This window comes from Bos grunniens, chromosome 10 (genome assembly GCF_055505025.1).
Source record: "Bos grunniens cultivar Pamir isolate PY7600 chromosome 10, Bosgru_T2T1.0, whole genome shotgun sequence".
Classification (NCBI taxonomy): domain Eukaryota; kingdom Metazoa; phylum Chordata; class Mammalia; order Artiodactyla; family Bovidae; genus Bos; species Bos grunniens.
Window position 1 is genome coordinate 45,777,403 of NC_141174.1, and position 24,298 is coordinate 45,801,700.

The window sequence follows — 24,298 nt, forward strand, 5'->3', positions numbered from 1 at the left end:
CAGCTTCTTCCCACCCCCACCTTTGGAGAATGTAATGTAATTACTGGGATCATGTCAAGAAACACAACAGACTGGTTCCAAATAGGAAAAGGAGTACGTCAAGGCTGTATATTGTCACCCTGCTTATTTAACTTATATGCAGAGTGTATCATGAGAAACTGAGGAAGCACAAGCTGGAATCAAGATTGCTGGGATAAATATCAATAACCTCAGATATGCAGATGACACCACCCTTATGGCAGAAAGTGAAGAAGAACTAAAGAGCCTCTTGATGAAAGTGAAAGAGGAAAGTGAAAAAGTTGGCTTAAAGCTCAACATTCAGAAAACTAAGATCATGGCATCCGGTCCTATCACTTCATGGCAGATAGATGGGGAAACAGTGGAAACAGTGGCTGACTTTATTTTTCTGGGCTCCAAAATCACTGTAGATGGCGATTGCAGCCATGAAATTAAAGGACACTTACTCCTTGGAGTAAGCTTCCCTGGTGGCTCAGACGGTAAAGCCTCTGCCTGCAATGCAGGAGACCCAGGTTCGATTCCTGGGTAGGGAAGATCCCCTGGAGAAGGAAATGGCAATTCACTCCAGCACTCTTGCCTGGAAAATCCCATGGATGGAGGAGCCTGATAGGCTACAGTCCATGGGGTCGCAAAGAGTCGGACATGACTGAGCGACTTCACTTACTCCTTGGAAGGAAAGTTATGACCAACCTAGATAGCATATTAAAAAGCAGAGACATTACTTTGTCAACAAAGGTCCGTCTAGTCAAGGCTATGGTTTTTCCAGTGGTCATGTATGGAGTGAGAGTTGGACTGTGAAGAAAGCTGAGCGCCGAAGAATTGATGCTTTTGAACTGTGGTGTTGGAGAAGACTCTTGAGAGTCCCTCAGACTGCAAAGAAATCCAACCAGTCCATCCTAAAGGAGATCAGTCCTGGGTGTTCATTGGAAGGTCTGATATTGAGGCTGAAACTCCAGTACTTTGGCCACCTGATATGAAGAGCTGACTCATTAGAAAAGACCCTGATGCTGGGAAAGATTGAGGGCAGGAGGAGAAGGGGACAACAGAGGATGAGATGGTTGGATGGCATCATCGACTTGATGTACGTGGGTTTGGGTGGACTCCAGGAGTTGGTGATGGACAGGGAGGCCTGGCGTGCTGTGGTTCATGGGGTCGCAAAGAGTTGAACACAACTGAGCGACTGAACTGAATTATATTAAAATTTTTTTTTAAACTGAGTTAGAAATTAGTGTTTTCCTTAAACTGGAAAAAAAAATCTGCATTTTAAGATAAATTTACTAATAGTAATGAAAATAGGTAAGATTTACTGAAGATTTGTCATATGCCAGACACTATGCTAAGCTTTACTTACTTCAAATTTCTAGTCCTCACAGCAACATTGTAATATAGATATTTATTCCCATTTTACAGATGAGGAAGCTGAGATTTAGGGAAGTTAAATAATTAAATTGTCTGTTCAAAGTCACATAGCTAGTAATCAGTATAGCAGGAATTCACACTCAGTTTCTATTTTTCCGGAGTCAGGCCTCTTAATTGATCAGGATATTCTATGATTCTATCATATCAGTATATTCTATCATATATCAGTATATTCTGTCATAAAATATAAGTATCTTAATTTCTCAGCCCTGCCCTAGCTCCACACATATATGACACACGCACACACACACACACACACACACGTTATTTTATCGGAGAGGACTTTTAAAGGCTATGCTCTCTAATAATAATTTTCATTTCTTCTGAGGGTCAATTAGGTTAATATAAATGGCTAACATCTACAAATAAATTGTCCAGCTTCCATTTAAAAAATTCTTCTGCTCCAGTAGAGAACACCTCTTTCTTTCTTTCTTTTTTTTCCCTTAATTTTCCTTTAGGTCATGGCAGTGGCTTGAGTTTTCAAGCGTGTTGTCCCCTTAACTTCACCCTTCCTCCAAAGAAAACCCGCAAGCTACTCACTGAGGATTGCAGAGAGAATAAAAACAAAAGAAGGCAAGAATTGTCTAAATTTAAAGTGCTGGAAAATCCAACATTTTATTTACTACATTTTGGTGACTACATAAATGCTGAAACATTTTAACACTGAAAAGCATGATGGCATCATCACTTGCTTTTTTTTCTTTTTTTCTTTTTTGCTTAGCAAACACAGCAGATGATATTGCACGGCATAAAGTGAGAACAGTAGCGAAGCTTAAAAAAAAAATGAAAGAAACCTTAATGCAGTACAGGAGATACTCATAAACAAACCAGGAAATGCCTAATGCATTACACTTTTTGTTGCTACACACAAAAATACAGAAGAAGCATTGGACAGAGAGAAAGAGAAAGAGACAAAATATTAGCAAACAACCATAACTGGGTACAATAATCATTTAGTCTGAAATGTAGATGCAACGTAGAAACTACCACTGCTTTCTAATTGACAAAGAAAATGACAGCAACATTTGTCTTTTATCAAAAATCTTCTAAGCCCCTCATGGTTAGGTTTTAAAATTAATTATGTATTTACCTTTTTTTTTTTTTTTTTCATTACTAAGGAAGAACTCCCTCTGCTCTTGGAAGATATTCTACTCTACTGATCTTTTTTTTTTTTTTTTTAATTTAATTTTTTTTTTTTTACCTGATGATTGTCTTAGGCACCCTCCTTACATAATAAACCATCAAGCTAACTTGAACAGGGAAACTGAGTCACACTCAAACATGAGCTAAGGTCAAAGTTACTGAAAATAGAAGAGGGAGAAGGGACAGGTCTACATGAGTGACAGATGGGCTGACTTTAGAAGGGACGAGAAACTCAGGGAGATATGAAGACAACTACCGAAGCAAGTGGAAGACAATGTTTTAAAGTTTATTTTGTTAAAAAATACTTGTCACTTGGTTCAGACGGCAAATGTCAAATGAGCCCACAATGATTATGTAATAAATGCAGAACATACCACAAAAAATTGAGACTAACACAGAAACAGAAAATACGACCTTATGAATACAACTCTGTTCAGCGTTTCATTGGTGATGGTGAAAGTCAACTCCCTCAACCATTTTCCTGGGCTTTCTGTAACTCACTACACAGCATTTGTATTAAAAACAAGTAATTAATCAATGCTTACCAATAGAGCACTGAATGATCCTGCAACTCAGAGCAGATTTATTGCCCTATTAAAATACATAACAAGTATAAAATGTTTCTAAGAAAATGTAACATTTGACCAAAAGTCTAAACCCTCCCCTTCCTTCCCCCTCCCCCAAATACCCCTGCAAAAGAAAATAAGGTAAAATTCTTATATTAGGAGAAAAAGTATTTACATCTATGGATTTATGTCATGTAGTTGAAGCAACTTACTTAGCAAAATTAAACAAAATAGTGGGCACCGGGTCTTCTGAGGACGCTCTGGTCAGCTGAGAATTCTGTGTGTGCTGATCTGAAGCAGGGCCAAGGGTATGAACAGCCTTGATTAAGGGGGTTTGGGGCAGGGACCCTCTTTAGTGTGGGCAAGAAAACTAGTGGGAATATGACCAGTGAGAAGAGACAGTCAAGTCTGAAGTTCATTCTCCCCTGGGGCTGTGGCATTTGAGAATTCTTCTAATTTTTGTTGGGGGTGGTGGTTTGGGGAGGGAAAAGGGTAATTGTGGGTAGTAGATGCCAAGAATTAAAAAAACAAAACAAAACAAAAAAACATGAGGTGGAATCTGTATCTTTGAAACATTTTTCTTAAATTTGATTTCTGACTGGGGTTCAGCAATTGTGTTTTGCTTCTTCTGCAGGTTGGCTGGACAGGCAGGGGCCAGGTCTGCTGCTACCTAGCCTGACTTTCTCTCTAAGGTCACGGACCTGTGATGATCTCTTAGGTCTGCGAAAGGAACTGTCTCCAAGCCCTGCCCGCTGCCTTGAAGCACTTCAGAAACTTGGTGACACTTAAGAGGATTTCCAAATTCAAGTTAGCTTGTCTCTTTGAGTTTTTACACTTTTTACTTCTCATACCTGGGCAAATGTTTTTCTTTTTTTTTAAAAAAGTGGCAAAATATCTCACAAATGCCGGTGCTTTGAAACATTAAATAAGTCTTAAAGTCTTCGGAATTTCAGGTCTAACCTGCAAAGCAACCTTTTCTTAAAGAAAAAAAATAAAATATTGATAAATTAAAGGAAGAACATAAACAATGCCTTTCTTCTAAGTGACAGAAAAGACTACCTTGAAACACCCATTTTGGCATGTACAGATTTTTTGAGGGGGGAGCCTGGCAGTGTTCACAACACACATTGAAGTGCCTGCTAAGAAAAGCTGAAGATACACCCTGCAGTTAAGAGAAGTTCTTGCCTTCAGCTAATCTTAGCATAGAGAACAAAAAGATTGTAACATAAAGCTTTGGCCGTTTCCATTCTACTATATACATTTTAAAAACTACACAGTCATAAATTAACACAGTGATTAAATAAGCTCATATAAAATGTAATTTAAATTAAAAAAAATCACAGCACATTATAGAGAAAAATAGGAACCAGTTTCACAAAAAAAGATTATATATACTTCTTTACCCTGTGGAAACAAATTTACTACGAAAACACAAAAACTTCATAAGTAACCGTCAGAATGAAAATCATTTCTTATTCCATTCTTGCATTTTTACACAACCCTTCACCCACCTGGGGAACATTTCCAGAAATTAAGTCTTCCTTGAGCAACAGAGCAGTTCTTCTGAGAAAATAAACCCCGAACCAAAGTGGGGGTGGGGTAGGGGACATCCCAAACATACAAACTACAAAATAAATAAGAATTATAAAGTTTTTTTTTTTTAAAGTAACCTTAACAATTATCAAACTAGTAAGTTCTGCCTTATCACATAGACTCTCTATACAACATAACCCTAAAATTTTATTACTATGAGGTATTTGGAGGAATTGGTAAAAGTGATGCACGGCCTGCCTGGGGAAGGGACTCGGTGAAGTTGGGGGGAGCTTTGAGAGGGAACCAGGAGGAGGAGCTTTGGTTTATCAGCAAGAAATTGGGGGGAAAAAGTCATCCTTTGGTATCAAAGAAAGTTTCATTGCATGGTTGCACGGAAAAAGCACCACGGTGATTAATTATTCCTTTTTTTTTTTTTTTCATTAGTGGCCTTTCTAAGAGGCTGAGGTATTCAAAGAGTATAAGGTGAGAGAGGTCAACAGCGGTTTAACACTTTGGTTCAAGCAAGGCACTCGTCCTAGGAGTTTACAAAGTTTGCAACATGTTTGCCTAGAGATTTACAAGTAGAACTAGCAGTAGTAAGAGTAGTATTTCCTAATGTTGTTGTTGTCATTATCGTATCATTATTATTAAGAATGAAGACAAGTTTACACACTGAGTGAAGAGTGAGGCGGGGAGAGGAGGTGGGGGGGGGGGAGGGGCGGAGTTCCCTCTGCAGACCAAGGCCGTGCACGAAAATATCTTTGGTATTCTTTGGTATCATCAATGTGATTAAAATCACCAATGGAAATCGAGTGAGGTAGCGTCTTTGGTTCACACTATAAATAGTAGATCTTTACACATTTCTTTTTTTTTTTACACGTGGAAGTAGCTATTTCTTACCTTCTGCTTCTTTGTCCTTACTATTTAGTAAATAGTTACCAAATGTACTGTAAAGCTAACCACACCACAAGAATAATCCAGAAGGCCAATCGAGTCTCAAAACGGCCTCTGGTGTTTGAATGCACCCTAAACTAGATAGGAAAGGGAGAAGTGCTTTCTCTTTGTTTGCTAAATGCATAGTTTTCATCCTTTATGTACAAAGAAGGGAGGCCCTTTCTTAGGGAAAATGTCTTTATAGCTCATGTGAAAATGTCCTAGGACTCTTTGGTATAGCAAAGTCTGCATTTAACCTGCAAAGACCGGTTGTTCACCTGGGGTAGCAATAGGAGTGGCATGAATCTGAAAGTAATATAGAGCTTTATCTTTTTTTTTTTTCCTGGAAAATTAATTATGCTTTTGGGGGGTAGAGTGAGTGACATGTTCAGTTGGAACTTCTAAATTTCCCCACACATTTTCTTTGGTTTTTTTCTTTTGGGGTGTGGGGGTCGTCTATTCCAGGTGTATCCAGGAACTAGAATACTCAGTGCTTGACAAAAAGAATTCTTTTACCTGAACATTTACTGATGTCTGGGCTCTTGGGGTGTCCAGACATCGTAATTCCCACTCCTTCTCTTGGCCCCTTTTCAGGGAAGCTTCTAGTCATGAGAAGACCCGAATGATTTATGGCCAAAAACAGTCTAACTTCCATTCCACCAAAAAAAAAAAACCCAAAACAACCCAAAACATGCTATTTGAAATACAGTTTTGGAATAAACATGCATACAAAGAAAAGAGTGCGGTATCTTTTTAGGTGATTTCACTAAAGGACTGAGAAATGATGGGTGAACAAACAGCACTGCTGAGTGTGGTAGGTGAAGACATTTGAGATGTAAATTAACGCCAGACTAAACAGGAATGGAAGCATTTTCTATGTGCCAAGTCAGAAGCAAGAAGGAATCAGTCATACATGATGTAATACATGTATTGCTTGTGAGAAGCTGAGTTTGTCCATTAAGATTTCTAAAAAGCAAAGGTTGTGAGTATGCCTAAATAGTCAAGTAAAAAAACTGCTTTTCAGGCTCTGATTTGTGCATCTGTTTATGAGAAAATATATCTCTAGGCCCTGAAATTGCATAATGGGTGCAAATTCAATGCTGGTATGAAAATTATCTTTGGTGTTAGCAAATAGGATCACTGGTTATTAAAAAAAAAATTATGGGGAAATCCATGGCCATCCAGTGGTTAGGACTTCATGCTTTCACTGCTGGGGGCATGGGCTCGATCCCTAGCTGAGGAACTAAGATCCCGAATGCCACAGGGCTTGGCCAAACAAAACAAAATATTGTGGTGGGAATATTAAAAGTGTAGCAATATTCCTTGAGACTGTGTCTATACTGTACCAAAATAATTGGTTGAAAATGTAAATCGCGTTGGTCAAAAATGTAACCAACTAATCTGAGTGGGTAACATAGGGAAAATAAAGCAAAAGACACAGTTGTCTGAATTCAACTTTCGTTTTTCCTGGGGTATTGAATTTGGTAAGGTTGTGTGTAGACACAGCTTGAATTTCCCTGCATTTAAAACTCTCATGTTTTAAATAAAAAAGGCTTTCTTCCCTCCTAAGTGATAAATATATTGTATTGTATTATATTGCCCCCCTCTTTTTCTGGAAAGAGAAAAAAATGTTCATCAGTTTTTTTCTTTTTCACTTATGTCATTGACAAGATTATATTTTTAGCAAATCTGAGAGGATGGCCATTTAAATGGTTTCTTTTAATAGCTGAACTATAATTGTGCCATATTTAGAAGGGGAAATTTAAAGATGGAATTTGGGGTGAGATTGAAAAAAAAGTCAAAGACAAAATGTGTCAAGGCAAATGCACAGTTTCATCCAAGGAAGAGTATGTCTTGGTTTCCTTTTCTCATCCCACAGCAGACATGAAGGAGACACTGATGGCTTGTGGGTTCATCTCTCCAGGTGCCTGCCTCTTCTAGGCCTGGACAAGATGCTCATATTTGATCCTAAGGAGTTAGGTTTTGTGTCAAAATGGTTCAATTTTTAATTTGGCATTTAAATGAGTCTCAATAAATAGCTTATTATTGAGATAATATTCAATTTTATATTTCTAGTTAGGTGTGGTGATTAAGAGTACCCAATTCTTTAACCTACTAGTACAAAAGGTATCCACTTACATGGTTACAGTTCAACTGATCCCAAGAGAATTTTTCTGGGAACCAAGTGATTCACTTGGGTACTACTAGAACAACTGTATTACCTTGGGTGGGTTTTTTTTTTTTTTTTTTTTTGCCTTGATTTCTATAGCCCTGGTTTAAGTGATTTGGAAAAATAGAAATTTAAAATTTTGTATCTGGAAAATTTTCAGGTCTAGTTTTTTAACCTGTCCCTGTTAAGAGGGTGGAATCTATGTTATAAAATTTCCAGCTTAATGCGGTAGCAAGAAAGAATGTAGTATGTTTTGGAGGCTATGCTTAGTGAAATAGATAGCTTAATACCTATGGAACCCAAGGTCTTACCTTCCACTATAATTCTTGCTTTCTCTATGCAGTTCCACAATTTCTTCGTTGCACATGTTATTTTTATTGGTGTCCAAGTCACAAAATTGGGATTGGCAATCAAATCAGCTTGATTATATTCTCAGGATATAATGAACTAGATAGTTCATTTTAATAATAATGTTACTCTGCTTATTTTGTGTGTTTGTAAAGTATTTTAAATAGGTATTCTGTGTAAAATGCATAAGGAAAATTTTAGTCAAATTTACCTATGTATGGGGTGCTTCATTCAGTGGCATTTTACCAAAAAGAATGACTTTGAACAAATTTTCTAGTTTAGCTACCTGTCCTGTTAAACTTAGTTTTCTAAGTTTACATATGGGTCCTACTTCGGAAGAATCACCAGGTTTTCTCAGCTGTGAACAGAGCATGGAGTCATGTCTATATGTTTACTTAAGTGACATTTATAGTTCCCTAAAGGGAATGTGCCATATGGATGTTCGTGTATACTGCACTGACCTCTCTGTTATGATATAAATTGCTTCCCTGAAGCTACATTCTTTCTTGCCAGTTCTGAAAACTAATATTTCAAATGCTTCAAGAGTCATAAATAATAGTCATGATTCTACGTGGTATGTGTATTACAGCTAGATCAGTTCATACGTATAACTTTACATAGTATCTTGTGTAAAAATAGCTTTGGTTATTAAAATCATTGCAATAAAATACCTGCACTATAATATTAAGTGTGTTCTTTGGTACCTAGGTGATTTTCTTTCTTTAATGGATGGACTCTTGTTTCATTTCTTAAAAAATATCTGAACATTCCTTAACAAACAAAGAGAATGCACTGGTTTAGGTGTCATTCAAATTTCTTTGCTGGGTTTGAATCTGCATTTAGGTTGTGGGCCTGGCAGGTTCAAACGCTAGGCTAGTTGAGCAAAATCAAGCTCCTAATCCCATGAACTCAGACAACCCCACACTATGTTGGTTGCACTCCTACAGCACAACCCTTCCTGAAGACCAGCCCTGCCTAAGTCCCTAACCACTGGTGGTGGTAGTGGTGGTGGTGGTGTGCATGTGTACGTGTGGGTGTATTCAAGCACACACCCACACACAGTACTGAGACACCATACACCTTCATGGCGCAGTGGAGTGGATGAGGAAGTCTGATCTTAAAGGTGTCCACTCGATGGCTCAAAATCACTATGCTCCAAACCACAGGACAGCCAAGCACAGCGAGGATGATCACGGACCGAAGCTGTGAGATCCAGTGGTGCCTTCCTGCTCATAATTTTTCTTGCCAAGTTGTCACCCGGCTGAAGTGTGTGTCTCCGAACAAAGTCAGAATGCAGGTGAGCTATGTCTTTGGTTTCTTTGGACTATAAATAACACTTTTTTTTTTTCTTCAAATATTTCTAAGTATAAACCTGCTATCTTGAGGTCCTGGTCTTTAAAAATTTTTTCTTTTTATTTAAAGCTTTTCCACCGAGGTTTCAGTTCGTGGTTATTCCTTCATGCTTTGGTACAAGTGCTTGATGAAGAAGATGAGTTGCCTGAATTGGAGCCGCCCTCGTCCTGCCACTTGTCCAGACTCCTCCTCCTCGCATTCATGAAGAAGTTGCTGACGGTGCTCAGCTCCAACCCCAGCTGCTGGGAAATGGTGATTTGCAATTCTTTGGATGGACGCTTATTTTCCTTGAATATTGCATGTAGAGTTCGACGCTGGACATCTGTGAAGACCAACCTGGGCTTTTTGGGTGTGTTGCCTCTATCCTTCCCGTGTTCTTGCTCTTTCCTTTTGCATGCTGCAAAGAGACACAGAGGCTGTTAGAACAGACCGGCTGGGAGACTTAAGAGTAGAAAGGCCCAGCCCATTCAATCTGTTAGGCATTCCTCATGGCCACCTTCTATCTGCTGACCTCTAGTTTTAGCACCATCATGGGCTGGGAGGGAAGTGTAACAAAGGCATAGAGAATGAGGAGGAGATAGAGTTTTGTGAGTAGTGGGCATGAGTCCTGGCTTTGACGAGTATCTGTGTTTTGTTGGTAGTAAATCAATTAACGGAGTGTGGACCTTGATTACTCATCTGTGGAATGTTGGGTTTTAGATAAATGAACGGACTATTGGAACTTTTTTTTTAATCACTATCTGTAAAGTAGATGTAAGAACATCTACCTTACTGGGTTGTGGTAAGAATATATGAAATAGTATGTAAAAGTTAACGTTAACTAGTGAAGTGAGTGAAGTCGCTCAGTTGTGTCTGACTCTTTGCGACCCCATGGACTGTAGCCTGCCAGGCTCCTCCATCCATGGGATTCTCCAGGCAAGAACACTGGAATGGGTTGCCATTTCCTTCTCCAGGAGATCTTCCTGACCCAGGGATTGAACCCGAATCTCCCGCATTGTAGGCAGATGTTTTACCATCGGATCCACCAGGGAAGTCAGTAACATTAACTAGAGGGCTTCACAAACACAAAGTCTTATCCCCTAGAAGTGGGTGTTGCCCTCAAAGGATTTACGGTCTGCTGCTAGTGGAATACTAAGAACCTAATTGAGGGTCTAAAAGCCAAATAAAAAAGGAATTGCATTTGTTCCCCTTCTGATTGTTTTTGTTTCCTAGGAAACAAACTAGGAAGAGTTAGTATGTAAGAAAACTCCGTAAAGAGTGTCCTACCATGCCCATCAAACAGTTTTCCACCGATTCTTTGGTGGAATCAGGACTTGGGGAGCAGGGATGAAGTGCACTTCGTCACCACTGGGGCTAAACTGTGACATTAGCCATGTTCACCTTTGGGGTGTCCCTGTGCCTCCTTTTTGTTCTTCACGTGAGTCTTGCTGTTGGAGTTGCCCTCTTCCCTCGCCTCATCTCCCGCTGAGAAGGCCCATTTCCTGCCCATGCCCATACAGGCAGTTCCTGTTTCATGAAGCTGCCTCATGGCTGCTAGAGCTATTCTGGTGCATCATCCCAATGTGGTCCTCAGGTCCCCAGGGTTTGGTGGTGGATCAGGGTCTCCTCACCTCAGATGCCATACTCCTGTTTCTCAACTAACTTGGCTCAGTGGCTTCCACCTGCCAAAGGGGCACTGAATTGCTAACGATGCCCTCCCCTCCCTCTCCCGCCCACCTCCCCCATCAATGAATCCCCGCAGCCATCCCCACATAACCAGGCAACTGAAGTAAAAACAGCACTCTCTGGCTCTGCTAATTCACCTTTAAGACAAGGCTCCGGTGCTGTAATCCCAGTCAGTTTCCGGCCCCTTGCTGCACCTCCTCCCACTTCCTGCAACCTCCCCCACTCCCACCCCCCAACCCCATGCTGCCCACCCAGTGTAGAGGTTCCGGAGCAGCCTCAGTTATCTTCACAGCTGGCTAGTACACACTGTAAGGTGTACACTCCCACCACAGCAAAAGGCAGACAGGGCATCTTCCCGGTGGAGATGGGGCCTGCCTCTCTTCCATGTCACTGTAGCCGGCTGCCCTACCTACTGCTGTCTCTTGCTCCCTCTCCCATCTTTCTGTATTCCAGGTTCCTAATTCCCTACTAGGTGGTTCACCACTTCTGTCTACGTGCAGCCTCTGTGCTCTCCCCAGTTAGCCCTGCCCTTCAGCCTGCCCCTACCTTTTGTACCCTGCTGTTCCACAAGGTGGATTCCCCTAAAGCTTTAGGTGTCCATTTAGCACAAATCAGTTGAGCAATCAGAGCAGCTAAAAAGCTATTGGGTACAGGTTGAAAAAGCCTCCAGTCTTCAGTCTTCAGAGTGCAATCTAGGAGTCTCCAAGTTTTGTTTTTTTTTAATTATGTGCTATTTAGTAAAGAATGCTTTGAGTATTACATTCCCTTGTGTTATTTCTTTATACATGATATGCATGTGTTACTATACAACTGTGTTACAGACATTATAAAGCAAACACAAAATATAGAAAATTTTAAAAGGGTAAAATAACATAAATAGATATAGAAATTCTTTTCTACAGTTGCATCAGCTTACTCAGGCCCCAGAGTGCATTTGCCTCACTCCAGCGCTCACAGGTCCATTATATTAGGAAATATAAGAACAAGAATTTCAGAATGGACATGAGGGATTGTTGTTTAGTTGCTAAGTCATGTCTGACTCTTTTGCGACCCCATGGACTGTAGCCCACCAAGCTCCTCTGTCCATGGGATTTCCCAGGCAAGAATACTAGGGCGGGTTGCCATTTCTTACTCCAGGAGATCTTCCATACCCAGGGACTGAACCCATGCCTCCTGCATTGGCAGGCAGAATCTTTACCACTGAGCCACCTGGGAAGCCTGGACATGATGGGAGGCCTCTCTTTTATGTCCTCAGTTATGAAAGAGAGATTTTAGAGCAGCCAGGTCTTCTGGTACCTTTTATAACACATTCTATAGATCACTGGCTCTGTCCTTTGCCCACCATGACAGGAAGCATCTACATAATGGGAAAGATTTATTAAATATCCAACTCCCTCAGAGCATTGAGCTGTATATCCTGAACTAAGTGAGAGAGTCCCTGCCCCCAGGGAACCCACAGCCTTCACTGGACAACCAGATTAAGTCCCTGAAAAAATAAGCTGACTAGACTAAAGTCAAGCCTAGTTAGTTTGTGTCAACCCAAGTAGACACAGCTTTACATAATACTGATGCACATGGCTGGTTGATTCATTCACTTACATTCAAAAACGAATATAACACAAGCCTTTCTCTTAAGGAAGTCAATCTAATGGTTATGTAACCTAATAACTGCAGGAGTATGACAAGAGCCTACAGGATATTATCTCTGCTTGAGGATATTAAAGAAGGCATCACACAAGAAGGATACTTATGCTAGGCCCTAAAGGATGAATAGGAGTTTGCTAGTGAGAAAAGCAGGAAAAACTCATTCCCAGCAGGGGGAGCAGCACTCGTGAAGGACTGATAAGTGTTAGTAGATTGGTGGCAGAGCAAGAGTGCATGCAAGGAAGAAAGCTGTGGGGGACAAGGCTTCACAGGTAGACCGAGATCAGAAATGAATTACCTTGTAGGTAAGGTTTTGAGTAAGGGTGCTGTGTGATTGAATTTTAGTTTAGAAAAACCCCTCTGGCAGTGTTGTGGGGGGCGAGGTGGAAAGCAGCAATTCAGGACATGTATGCTGACATGTGCTACTTTGACCTCCTTTAGGACACTCATTCTTGCACCTGTTGGAAGAAGCTGGTGACTCTCAGCTGAGATCCACGCTGGGAACTGCCCTTGGCCAAAGGTTATGCCATCCCAGAGAGAAGCTGGAGGGCTAGACACATCCAGCGGGGGATTGGGGGAGTAGGGGATGGGAGTATGAGGGTAGAGGTTGAAGACAGTGGAATGAATTGGTTTAAGGCTCCCCCACACCAAACCCTTGCATCTAATAGGGACAACTTTGAAGCATTATCCAGCTCCAGAGTACCCTGTAGGATGGGTTGAGGCTATTTTTGCAACTTCGTTAAAGTTCAGCTCCATCTGCCTGGTCTTACTTCCTCCACACCCTTCCCCACTCGAAAAGGGTTAATCTCCATAGTCCTCTTTCTGCATGCAAGTCTCAGAGTCTGTTTCTCAGAAAACCTGGCCTAAGACAGAAGCCAATTAGAAAACCAGTGTAATGAGGACCCCAAGATAGACAATGGCAGTTGAAGATGGAAAAGAGAAAGCAAATTTAAGAGCTTCTTGGAAGGGAGAACCAAGAGGAATTAGTAACAACAACCCTGCTGGGAGGATGGAGTTCAGAACATCTCCCAGGCTTCTGATTGGATGGTAGTAAGGGGGCCATGAGGAATGCAGATGGAGGAATGAGTTTTATGAGAGCAGTTGTCACTTCTATGAGGGACAAATCCATCTGAAGTGCATATTGGACATCCTGTTAAATATCTCCAATAGGTGGGTGTCCAGCAGATGGCAGAATACATGGGGCCTGGAGCTCAGGGGGAGAGATCTGTGTTAGGAATATAGACTGGGAGGCGTTATCTCTAGATAACTCTAGACACTTCCCTGTGCAGGAGCTGGAGTGGCTGAGTAAGAAAGTAGAGAGCTCTGTACAGTGAAGAGTGGACTAAATTACACAGAACACATACCTATGTAAAAATAAATAACTGAGCATTGGGTGCAGACTCTACTTATTTATCATTCAAAAGGCAGAACTAAAGGAAATCACAAAGAGATATCTATTTTCAACCCAACTAGGGTAACCGAGGGCTTTCCAGGTGGTGCTAGTGGTAGAGAACACACCTGCCAATGCAGGAGACATAAGAGACCTGGGTTTGATCCCTGGGTCTGGAAGATCCCCTGCAGGAGGGCATGGCAACCCACTCCAGAATTTTTGCCTGCAGAATTCCCATGGGCAGAGGAGCCTGGCGGGCTACGTCCATAGGGTCACATAGAGTCGGACACGACTAAAGCGACTTAGCATGCACGTACACAGGGTACCTGAGTGACTTCAGTGTGGTCCTTAGCACTTGCAGGACTTGGCTGAAGCTACTCCAGAGCACCCTTTCCCAAATGGCATCAGAGGCATGATATTGTCTCAAACACGAGTTACTTGAAAAGATGGTTTGCAGGCCAAGTACATTCAGAAAAACCTACTATACATAGCCTCTTCCTCAAAATGTATTGTATGTGTTTAGCACATATAATTATGTTTCTCAAATTTATTTAATTCCAGAACTCTGTTTGGTAGAAACTGTCTATGTCTTATACAATACTAATTCTGGGGGAAATGCAGTTTGGAAGTTCCTGCAATGAGCTTTCAAGCATTGCAAATGTCACTATGTCAGAACCTGGGAAGTGAGATTCTCCTGGGGCAAGGAGCCTGGCCAACTCATTCTGTCTCTCCAGGGCAGGCTGCCATAGTGCTTGGATGTAAGGGGAGCCCAGTACTCATATGGGTACTGGATGGGGTGACTGTGATTAAATGTGTGTGGTTATACCTGGAAAGAGCTTTGTACAGAAGTTGGAGTGGCCAAATAAGAAAGTAGAGATGTCTATAGAGTGAAGAGTGGACTAAAGCTTGTTGAAGGTCAGTGTGTAACTTCAATGAGGTGCCCAGGAGAAGCAGCCCACAGAAACAAAATCATGCTTCTAGAAGAGTGTATAGAATTATAGTTGTGAGACCTGTTAAGAGAATATAAATGAGAGCAATGTTCTGGCATTTCCATGGAACTCATGTCAGGGTACACATTGTTGTTTAGCAGCTCAGTTGTGTCTGACTCTTTTGCGACCCTATGGACTGTAGCCTGCCTGGCTCCTTTGTCTATGGGATTTCCCAGGCAAGAATACTGGAGTGGGTTGCAATTTTCTTCTCTAGGGTATATTTCTGACCCAGGGATCAAATCCTCATCTCCTGCATTGGCAGTTGGATTCTTTACCACTGAGCCAGCAGGGAAGCCCCAGAGATTACCTAATATAAGGTTGAAAACCAGCAACTGGTCTATAAAAGTGTGCAGTGGACAAAGAGAGAGAATAAGAAAGTGGGAATAAAGTCTGACAACAGGAACCACTGCTTAGGGAACAGTATTGCATGTGTTTTATGGGAAAACTATATTTTTGTGTGGGTGTATAGTTTTCACTAAAAATAGAGTAGTTATCACAGAACAGGACTAAAGGGAAGAAGATTTCTATTACGTGCAAAAGGCAATACTGAAGAGGAATATGACTCATCCCAAGTCACCTCCATGAAGGTGGGCAAGTAGATATGTTTGCAGGATGCAGTGGCCAAGTGTAATAGGGCTGTCTCAGGTGACTTTGATCTCTGGGAGCCAGGTCACCTACAGTCAGTACTGTATGGGAGAAAGAACCAGGTGTGGAAGATAGCAAAAGGCAGAGAATGATTTTGTGTATCACAAGAATAAAAGATGATAAAGAATTGTTTTTTTAAAAGGCAATGCACGAGGACGTGGGCAAAGGACAAGCTTTCATCTCAGGCACGCCTGGGGCCTGTGCTTTGCCCAGAGTTGGCAGGAGAGAACCAGGGGTATTTCAAGAAATATGAATTCTGAAAGATGTTGAAAGGCATTCCATGAACAATGAGCTCTGAAGTCAGGCAGTTTGGGAAATGCTGAGTTAATGATTAAGCAAGCTTCTTTAATGCAGGACTTCTCAGAGCCTTTAACATGCTAATATGCACTGATGCTTTCTAGCTTATGGGGTCTCTCAAACTTATTTGATTAAGCAACTCTTTACTCAGAGATTCTCTCAGGAATGGTGTTGCTTAGAACCATGTCTCTCAAAATCTGGTTGCCAGACCCATGCTGGTCTGTAAACTGTTACTGACCTGTAGCAAGATCAGAAATTTGAGAATAAACAATTAGAAAGTTTATGGCAGTTTGACATTGCTCCAGCATTCTGTGGTTATTGTTCTAGTAATATATTTTTTATTGTATTAGCAAAACTATTGGTCCAGAACATATGGAAATCAGAGACAAACTTCACTACACAGAGTTGAAGAAGCCCTGTCTTAGGATATACTTTATAAGACACTGATGTATAGATCAGTCTTATGGACTCTGTGGGAGAGGGAGAGGGTGGGGAGATTTGGGAGAATGGCATTGAAACATGTATAATATCATGTATGAAATGAGTTGCCAGTCCTGGTTCGATGCACGATACTGGATGCTTGGGGCTGGTGCACTGGGATGACCCAGAGGGAGGGTATGGGGAGGGAGGAGGGAGGAGGGTTCAGGATGGGGAGCACGGGTATACCTGTGGTGGATTCATTTCGATGTTTGGCAAAACTAATACAATATTGTAAAGTTTAAAAATAAAATAAAATTAAAAAAAAAAAGAATATACTTTATAAAACATGGTATACAGTAACATCCTAGAATCAGCTGTCACCCAAGCATTTGTGTGTCAACATATCCATTTTCCTGATATAACGACACAAAGGACTTTACAACATCTAAACTGCTAACTGAGCTGTGCAAAAGACTGCCAAGAATTTGTTTGGGAATAAGTAGGCACATTGCTGTACACCTGAAAATAACACAACACTGTAAATCAACTATAGTTTAACAATTACAACAAAAAAAGATCTGCTGTGCCATATTAAAAAAAATACATAGGTACAGACATGTGGGCTTGAGAGACATTTGTAAAGCCAGACAGAATTATAATACAACTTCTTAAATGAACCTGAGCTCACGGGACACAAGCTCAAATCCCAGCTCTGTGGCCACTGATAGATGTGTGATCTTGGGCAAGTTACTTGTCTTCTAGAGCCTTAGTATACCCAGCTGCAAGGTAGAGAACAGTGGCTTTCTTTCCTCTCAGGATTAGAATAAGCATGAGATAAGATAAGCTATGGGCTTCCCAGGTGGCACTAGTGGTAAAGAACTCACCTGCCAATGTATGGCACCCCACTCCAGTACTTTTGCCTAGAAAATCCCATTGACAGAGGAGCCTGGTAGGCTGCAGTCCATGGGGTCGCTAGAGTCGGACATGACTGAGCGACTTCACTTTCACTTTTCACTTTCATGCATTGGAGAAGGAAATGGCAACCCACTCCAGTGTTCTTGCCTGGAGAATCCCAGGGATGGGAAGCCTGGTGGGCTGCCATCTCTGGGGTCACACAGAGTCAGACACGACTGAAGCGATGCAGCAGCAGCAGCAGCAGCCAATGCATGAGACGTAAGAGATGTGGGTCAAGGGTTTGATCCCTGGGTCAGGAAGATCCCTTGGAGGAGGGCATGGCAACTTGCTCCAGTATTCTTGCCTGGAGAATCCCATGGACAGAGGAGCCTAACAGGCTACAGTCCATGAGGCTTCGGAGAGTAGGACATGACTGAAGCAACTTAGCATGCACACAAGATCTGATTGTTGAAATGACTGTTAAAATGACAAGTGCTTAGGAGATATTCTAGATGTTTACAAATTAATTCTCTGATCTTTTCTTCTCTGATCAAGATGCAGGTATAAACACTGAATTTACACAGCAAGTTTGGGTCTTCGCTCTGTCTCTAGCCTATGGTATAAACTTGGGCACATCACTTGATCTCTTTTTCTGCATCCTTTCAATGAGTAGGCAGTGTTCTAAGGCCCCTGCAGGCTTTAGAGCCCTGTGAGTCAATGAATAAACCCATGCAGTATCTCTCCTGGTGTCCAAAGTCTTATATTATCTGTTAAAAAATTCCCAAGGTAACCTTACTCTGTCTTTTAGAATATATAGCCACTATGGTGACTCTTCCATTTTATCTTCTCCATCCTTTCGGCTTCTCAAAAAGAGAAGGTAATGGCTCTGCAGGGACACCATCCAGTTTTGCAAATAGTCCGGATCCATGTTTATTTGAATGAAGGTGATCTAATACAAACTCATATTCTTCACAGTGGCTTCAGACTTATGAGCTTTAGAGATGAAAATGATAACAACAGCAACAACCACAGACCCTGTGAACAGTTAAGCATTCTGAGCCCTTGAACAATAGGTACTTTATATTTTTGCCACTTTCTAGTTTTCATTAACATTATAGGAAAATTGTCTGAACTTGCTGCTTGAGGTTCTTGGTATATCTGTCCCAGAGTTGGCTGCTTCACATAGCACAGAACTGTGGATAAAGAGGACGACCACTTCCTTGGTGGTCCAGTGGCTAAGACTCTGGGCTCCCGAGGCAAGTGGCCCAGGTTCGATTGTGGTCAGGGAACTAGATCCTGCATGCCGCAACTAAGAGTTCATACGCTGCGACCAAGACCCGGTGCAGCCAAATACATATTTATTTATTTAATAAATTCATTTATTTATCAATAGATAGAAGAGGCTGTCTTCTTGGGGGCACTAGTGGGTGTTTCAGTGTGAACTTATGGAAAGTACACCAAGGATCCAAGTAGACTGAGGGTGTCCATTATATTCTCAGTCTATAAGGGAGGAAGGTTCTGAAAGGAGCACCGCTCTAGTTGTTGAAAGTTTTAGGTTCTGGCTCTGTCATTAATTAGTTGAATGGCTGGGTTAAATCCCTTAACGAGGCTAGTCCACGTTCCTTAACTGTATAATAATGAAAGAATTTGACTGAAAACTTTACAGTTCCTCCTGGGTGCAGCCCTATGACTTGACGTGTGTAAAGAGCTTTCAATATCACTCCAGGGAGAAGACATACAGTTCAGATTTCTATGTCCTAAGTGGGCACTTGGAGAAGTGAGAGGGTTGAACTGTTCACTCTAGCTGCCCTCCTCCCTGCCTCCCTCCCCTCTATTCTCAGAATATCCCCGTGCCAGCACCATCTTCTCCCTCCTGGCAGGCAGTGGGGAGGGAAGACCTCTGGGCAGAGCATCTGCAGGTGGAGTAGAAAAGGGACTGAGATGTGTGTGCCCAGTGAACAGTATCACTAGGTGGGACCAGAAAGCTGAACTTCATAAGTTGTAATGACAATTTGAAAAGGTCTTCTGGAAAATTTTCACTTATCTTAGCTACCCTAAGGAGGAATATGGAGAACTGTGTGTGTTTGGTGGGGGTTGTAGATGTACAAATGGACAAGTGACCAAGAAGCCACAGTATCTGCTAGAATAAGATGAGGATGGAGTCAGATGAAGGATAAGCTGTGTGTCTCTCACTTTAGAGACGTTATTTAATTTTAGCAATAGCTCGGTGACGTATGACATTTAATAGGAAATTTGGGACTCAACTTGAGGAGAGAACAGTTTTGGCCTCAATGTTTGGATAGAGACCTCTAGACAGACAGGATGAAAGGACTTGAGGGGTGCCAAGACAGAACCAGGCTTGGCTGATTCAAATCAGACTTATTTGGTGATCTGACTCCATGGGACTGAGGAAGGAGACTGTATGCCTACAGCTTCCCCAATCACACCTGGGTTTTACCCTGAGCGTCCTTATACTATAGCCATGTACTTTCTGCCTCCATACAACTGCTCAAGAGTCTGCTGTCCTATTGTGATTGAGGGGAGGTGGGCCAGGGAGCAGAAAGGGGAAGGCCTGGGATTCCAGGGCACCATGAAAATGCACTGTCATCTCAAGACAGTGTGGTGCACTTTATCAGGGGCCTGTTAGAAACACAATGTCTTTCGCCTGAAGGCTGCTGACAGAACTGAAAACTGCAACCTGCGGAGCCAAGTGCTCTTGAACAGGTGAGCCTGCCATGTCCCACATCACTCAGGGAAGGCCTGGCCTGGAGCTGGAGGAGGGTCCGGGCAGCTGCTCCTCTCCTGCTCCAGGGTCTCCAGGACCAGTAGGGTATACGGGGAGGGCAAAAACACACACTGAAATTCCACCCAGATTCCTGATGGAGTCAGCAGGGATTTCCTTGCACATCCTGCTCAGGGGGGCTTGAGACTTCATGGGTAGGAAAAGGGATAAAAAAGCAGTGGGACCAGAATAGGCAAATCCATAGGGACTGAAGTAGTAGGTGGTTGCCTGTGGCTGAGTAGGTAGTGAGGGGTGTGGAATGCAAGGGTCTGCTAATGGGTACAGGCTTTCTTTTTGGAGAGGAGATAAAAAGGTTCTAAAATTGTGGTGAAGGTTGCACAGCTCTGTGAATATACTAAAAACCACTGACTTACACCCTTTAAATGGGTAAATTGTAGAGCATGTAAATTATTTTTTAGTGCGTGCATGCTCAGTCACTTCAGTCGTGCCTGATTCTTTGCAGCCCTGTGGACTGCAGTCCTCCAGGCTCCTCTGTCCATGGGATTCTCCAGGCAAGAATACTGGAGTGGGTTTCCATACCCTCCTCCAGGGGATCTTCCTGACCCAGGGATCGAACCCACGTCTTTTATGTCTCCTGCATTGGCAGGTGGGTTCTTTACCACTAGCGCCACCTGGGAAGCCCTTATTTCTTAGTAAAACTATTTAAGAAAGAAGTAGCTGGGCACACATACAGAGTGAGCCCTCTGCTCTCACTGCCCAGGAAACCTCTCCTGGACTAACAGGGATGGTGGCATTGCTGTTCATGTCTACTGAGCCCCCAAACACTGTCTCTTGACAGCTGAAGCTGCTTTTCAAAGTAAACTCTATAAGACAATACATGTTCGAGGAGGAAGCATGCAAATAGAACAAATTTCAGTAAGACAAGAATGGGTAACACACATGGTAAATCAACTATATTCCAATAAACATTCTTCAAAAAGACAAGAATGGGGGAACTATGGAGGTGAATATGGGAGGTTCTTGAGCCCATTTAACAGGATGGCATCCACCTTGTGGAGATCAGAGAGTCAGTGGGTGGGCCACACAACTTTAGGATTAGAGCTCAGACTGCAGGAGTGCTGGGTCATCATGTTATCTGCTTTGCTTTGTGTTATGTTACTGTCCGGTGCATATTTTTTATAAGCCAGGCCCCTCGCTGTTCTGGGGATGGGACAGCTCTTAAGCAGCAAATTTACCCTTCCCACAGTATAAAGTACAATTTGAAAAGCAACTCCAGTGAGTTCTAACTGATACAGCCAAAGACAGCCTTTACACGGGAAGGGAACACCTGCATGGACTATTTGGTAACGATAATGCCCAGGAGAGGGAGGTGGGGCCAGTACAACCTGCTGGACACAGGTGAGCTTTGCTGGTGTCTATGACTTTGTGGGTAGCTTAAGTACCTATGGAAACTCTTCTGGGCATGCGTATGAAACACCTAATACAGACATGGAAAGAGCAGATGTTCCTGGTCAAGGATGATCGCTGTATCTTACCCCTGTACCATGCTTTACAGTGCTTAAAACACCTCCATTAAACCTTCCCATGTGATCCCACAAAACTCAGGGGAGGTAGAAATGGATAGTATGTCTTTTTCTGTAAGTGAAGAAACGCTGTTAAAGAGGTGAGGTAACTTACCTATGGGCACACAGCTGGTTAAGCTGGGGACCTCCAACTCCACTGTGCCCCCGAAGCAGATGCAACACAGTGGACACATCATGAAATCTTTCCCCAGGATGGTTAAATAGGGAAGGAGCAGCTGGTGAGGGGAGCCTAGGGAACCCAGAGCCATGGTGAGTGGAGCAGAAGCAGGTGGCTAGCCAGGCAGTAGGCCTATTATCAGCCAGACTGGTCTGGCGGAAAGGACTGCATTGGCCCACCCAAGAAAGTGGGTTGCATACAAATTGAGATGGAGGAAGCCCAGGCAACGAAGGGGATGCAAGACCCACGTTGGCCTGGGAGAGGGGCCAGAGTGAGTGTAGTCTCAGTAAGGGCACAGAAGAACACTAGAGGCTGTCTCTGTGTGGATATTGGCTCTGAGAGGAAGCAGAAGAAACCTGAGCTGATCCAAAGCAAAGGAAAGATGGGTAGCAGCTAAAGTCAAGAGAGGTCTGCTGCACCAAACTCAGGTTGGAAAAGTTGCTCAACCCTCTCACCTCTCCACCCTGTTTGCTTCTATAACTGAGCTTTTCAGGACACAGACCTGCCTTCCCACCCATCTGCTGCCTGGAGTGCTCCAAAATACTTCCATCAATTTCTCTTCTCTAAAGAAGGCTCCAGAGCTGTAGCCCAAGAGGTTGGACTTTATGACCAAAGGAGGGCAGAGGCTGGCTGAGCCTGGGAGGGATGGAACAGAATTGACTGAAATGTACAGCTGCTGACAGTAACTGGTGGAGCTCCTCAATAGTTTGGGCCCCGATAATTGGAAATATGTGATATCGATGCCCTAGTTATGATGTTGATTCTGCAAAACAGTCACAACAAATGGCAGATCTGATGAATTACATGCTTATTACGCATTATTATCTCATGCAGGCCCATTGTGAATTGTAAGTCTTAGCTTATTGATCCCATTTCTTTAATTAATAGCCATATATAACACTTCACAATATTCACAGCAATTGAAAATTATAAAATGGAACTCCTTCAAAAATAGCCTACAATTTTGACTTTTCACTTGGTCATCAGACATTTCTTAATTTTAAATTAGTGGTTTTCCTTGTTTTCATTTCTGGAAAGTCATCTGCAGAGTCAGTTGAAAATGCTATTCTTCCAATGACAGATATATCATACAATTGGCCTCACAAGGGTCTCCAGAAAGCCTGAGAGAAAGCCCTTGGTGGCTGCTTCATCCTGAGATTCAAGGACCTTGACATTCTGATCCCGACCACTGTTCCCACCTCACTTCCCACAGCTGCCCACCCACCATCCATACTAAGTCACATTACTCAGAAGTCAGTCCTAAATCTACTATGAATGTTCACACTTCTATTCCTATGCTCAAGCTGTTTCCTCACCCAGAATGTCCTTCTCTTTCTTTTCCCTAACTCAAGGCTTAGCTCAAGCATCTCACTTTCTATCAAGGCTTCTCCATCCCCTGTCTCATATAGGGAGAACTGTGGTCTCCTGTGCCCACAGAGCTCCCCAGAAAATTACTTTACCTACCCATCTCTCTCACTAGGAAACAATGAGTTCGGGCCGAGTAGACTTCAGATTATTAATTTGGCATACTCAGCATCCTTGTTGGATAAATAAGTTGGATGTGGCCCCATAGAAAATGGGGAGCCATCCAAGACACAATCCTTTTAAAGTTCCCAGGTGATTCTAACACGTAGCCAAGGCTGAGAACCACTACTCTAAATCAGTGCTTCTCAAACTTGAGTGCATAAACTTGAGTCATTTGGACATCTTATTAAGATGATTTGGGAGAATGGCATTGAAATATGTATAATATCATATAGGAAACGAATCGCCAGTCCAGGTTCGATGCACGATACTGGATGCTTGGGGCTGGTGCACTGGGACGACCCAGAGGGATGGTATGGGGAGGGAGGAGGGAGGAGGGTTCAGGATGGGGAACACATGTATACCTGTGGCAGGTTCATTTCGATATATGGCAAAACCAATACATTATTGTAAAGTTAAAAAATAAAATAAAATTAAAAAAAATAAAAATAAAATTGAGATTAGAAAAAAAAATAAAAAAATAAAGTGAGATGCTCACTGTTTAAAAAAAAACAAAAAACAAAAAACAAAAAATGACCCCTGTGTGACGAAACTAAGACCCAGCACAGCCAAGTAAATAAATAAATTTTTTTTAAAAAGCAAAACAAACCAAAAAAAGAAAATTCTGATCTGGCTGGTCAGGGCAGAGTCTGAGATTCTGCACATTTAACATGTTCCCAGTTGCTCACTACTCAGCCACTGGTCCAGGATGGTCCTCTGAGTGACCAGGGTCTAGAGTCCAGAGCAGAAACTGTAAGGTGTGGGTCAAATATATCAACATCACCTGGGAGCATGAAGGGGAGGCTTGTTCAAAGTGCACATTCCAGAACCCTATCCTAACCCTACTGAATTAGATTCTCTGAG

The 24,298-nt window shown here is 42.3% G+C and overlaps 1 protein-coding gene across 1 annotated transcript in view; it reads right to left on the minus strand.

Annotated features, from left to right (window-relative positions):
• Positions 1–8,133: 8,133 nt before the first annotated feature.
• The window catches only part of ONECUT1 (one cut homeobox 1), a 35,216-nt gene continuing 19,051 nt past the window's right edge, over positions 8,134–24,298 (minus strand). The window contains exon 2 of the mRNA XM_086321013.1: positions 8,134–9,880. Coding sequence (XP_086177139.1) covers positions 9,588–9,880 — 293 coding nt within the window. The 3' untranslated portion in view covers positions 8,134–9,587. The remainder of the gene's footprint in view (positions 9,881–24,298) is intronic.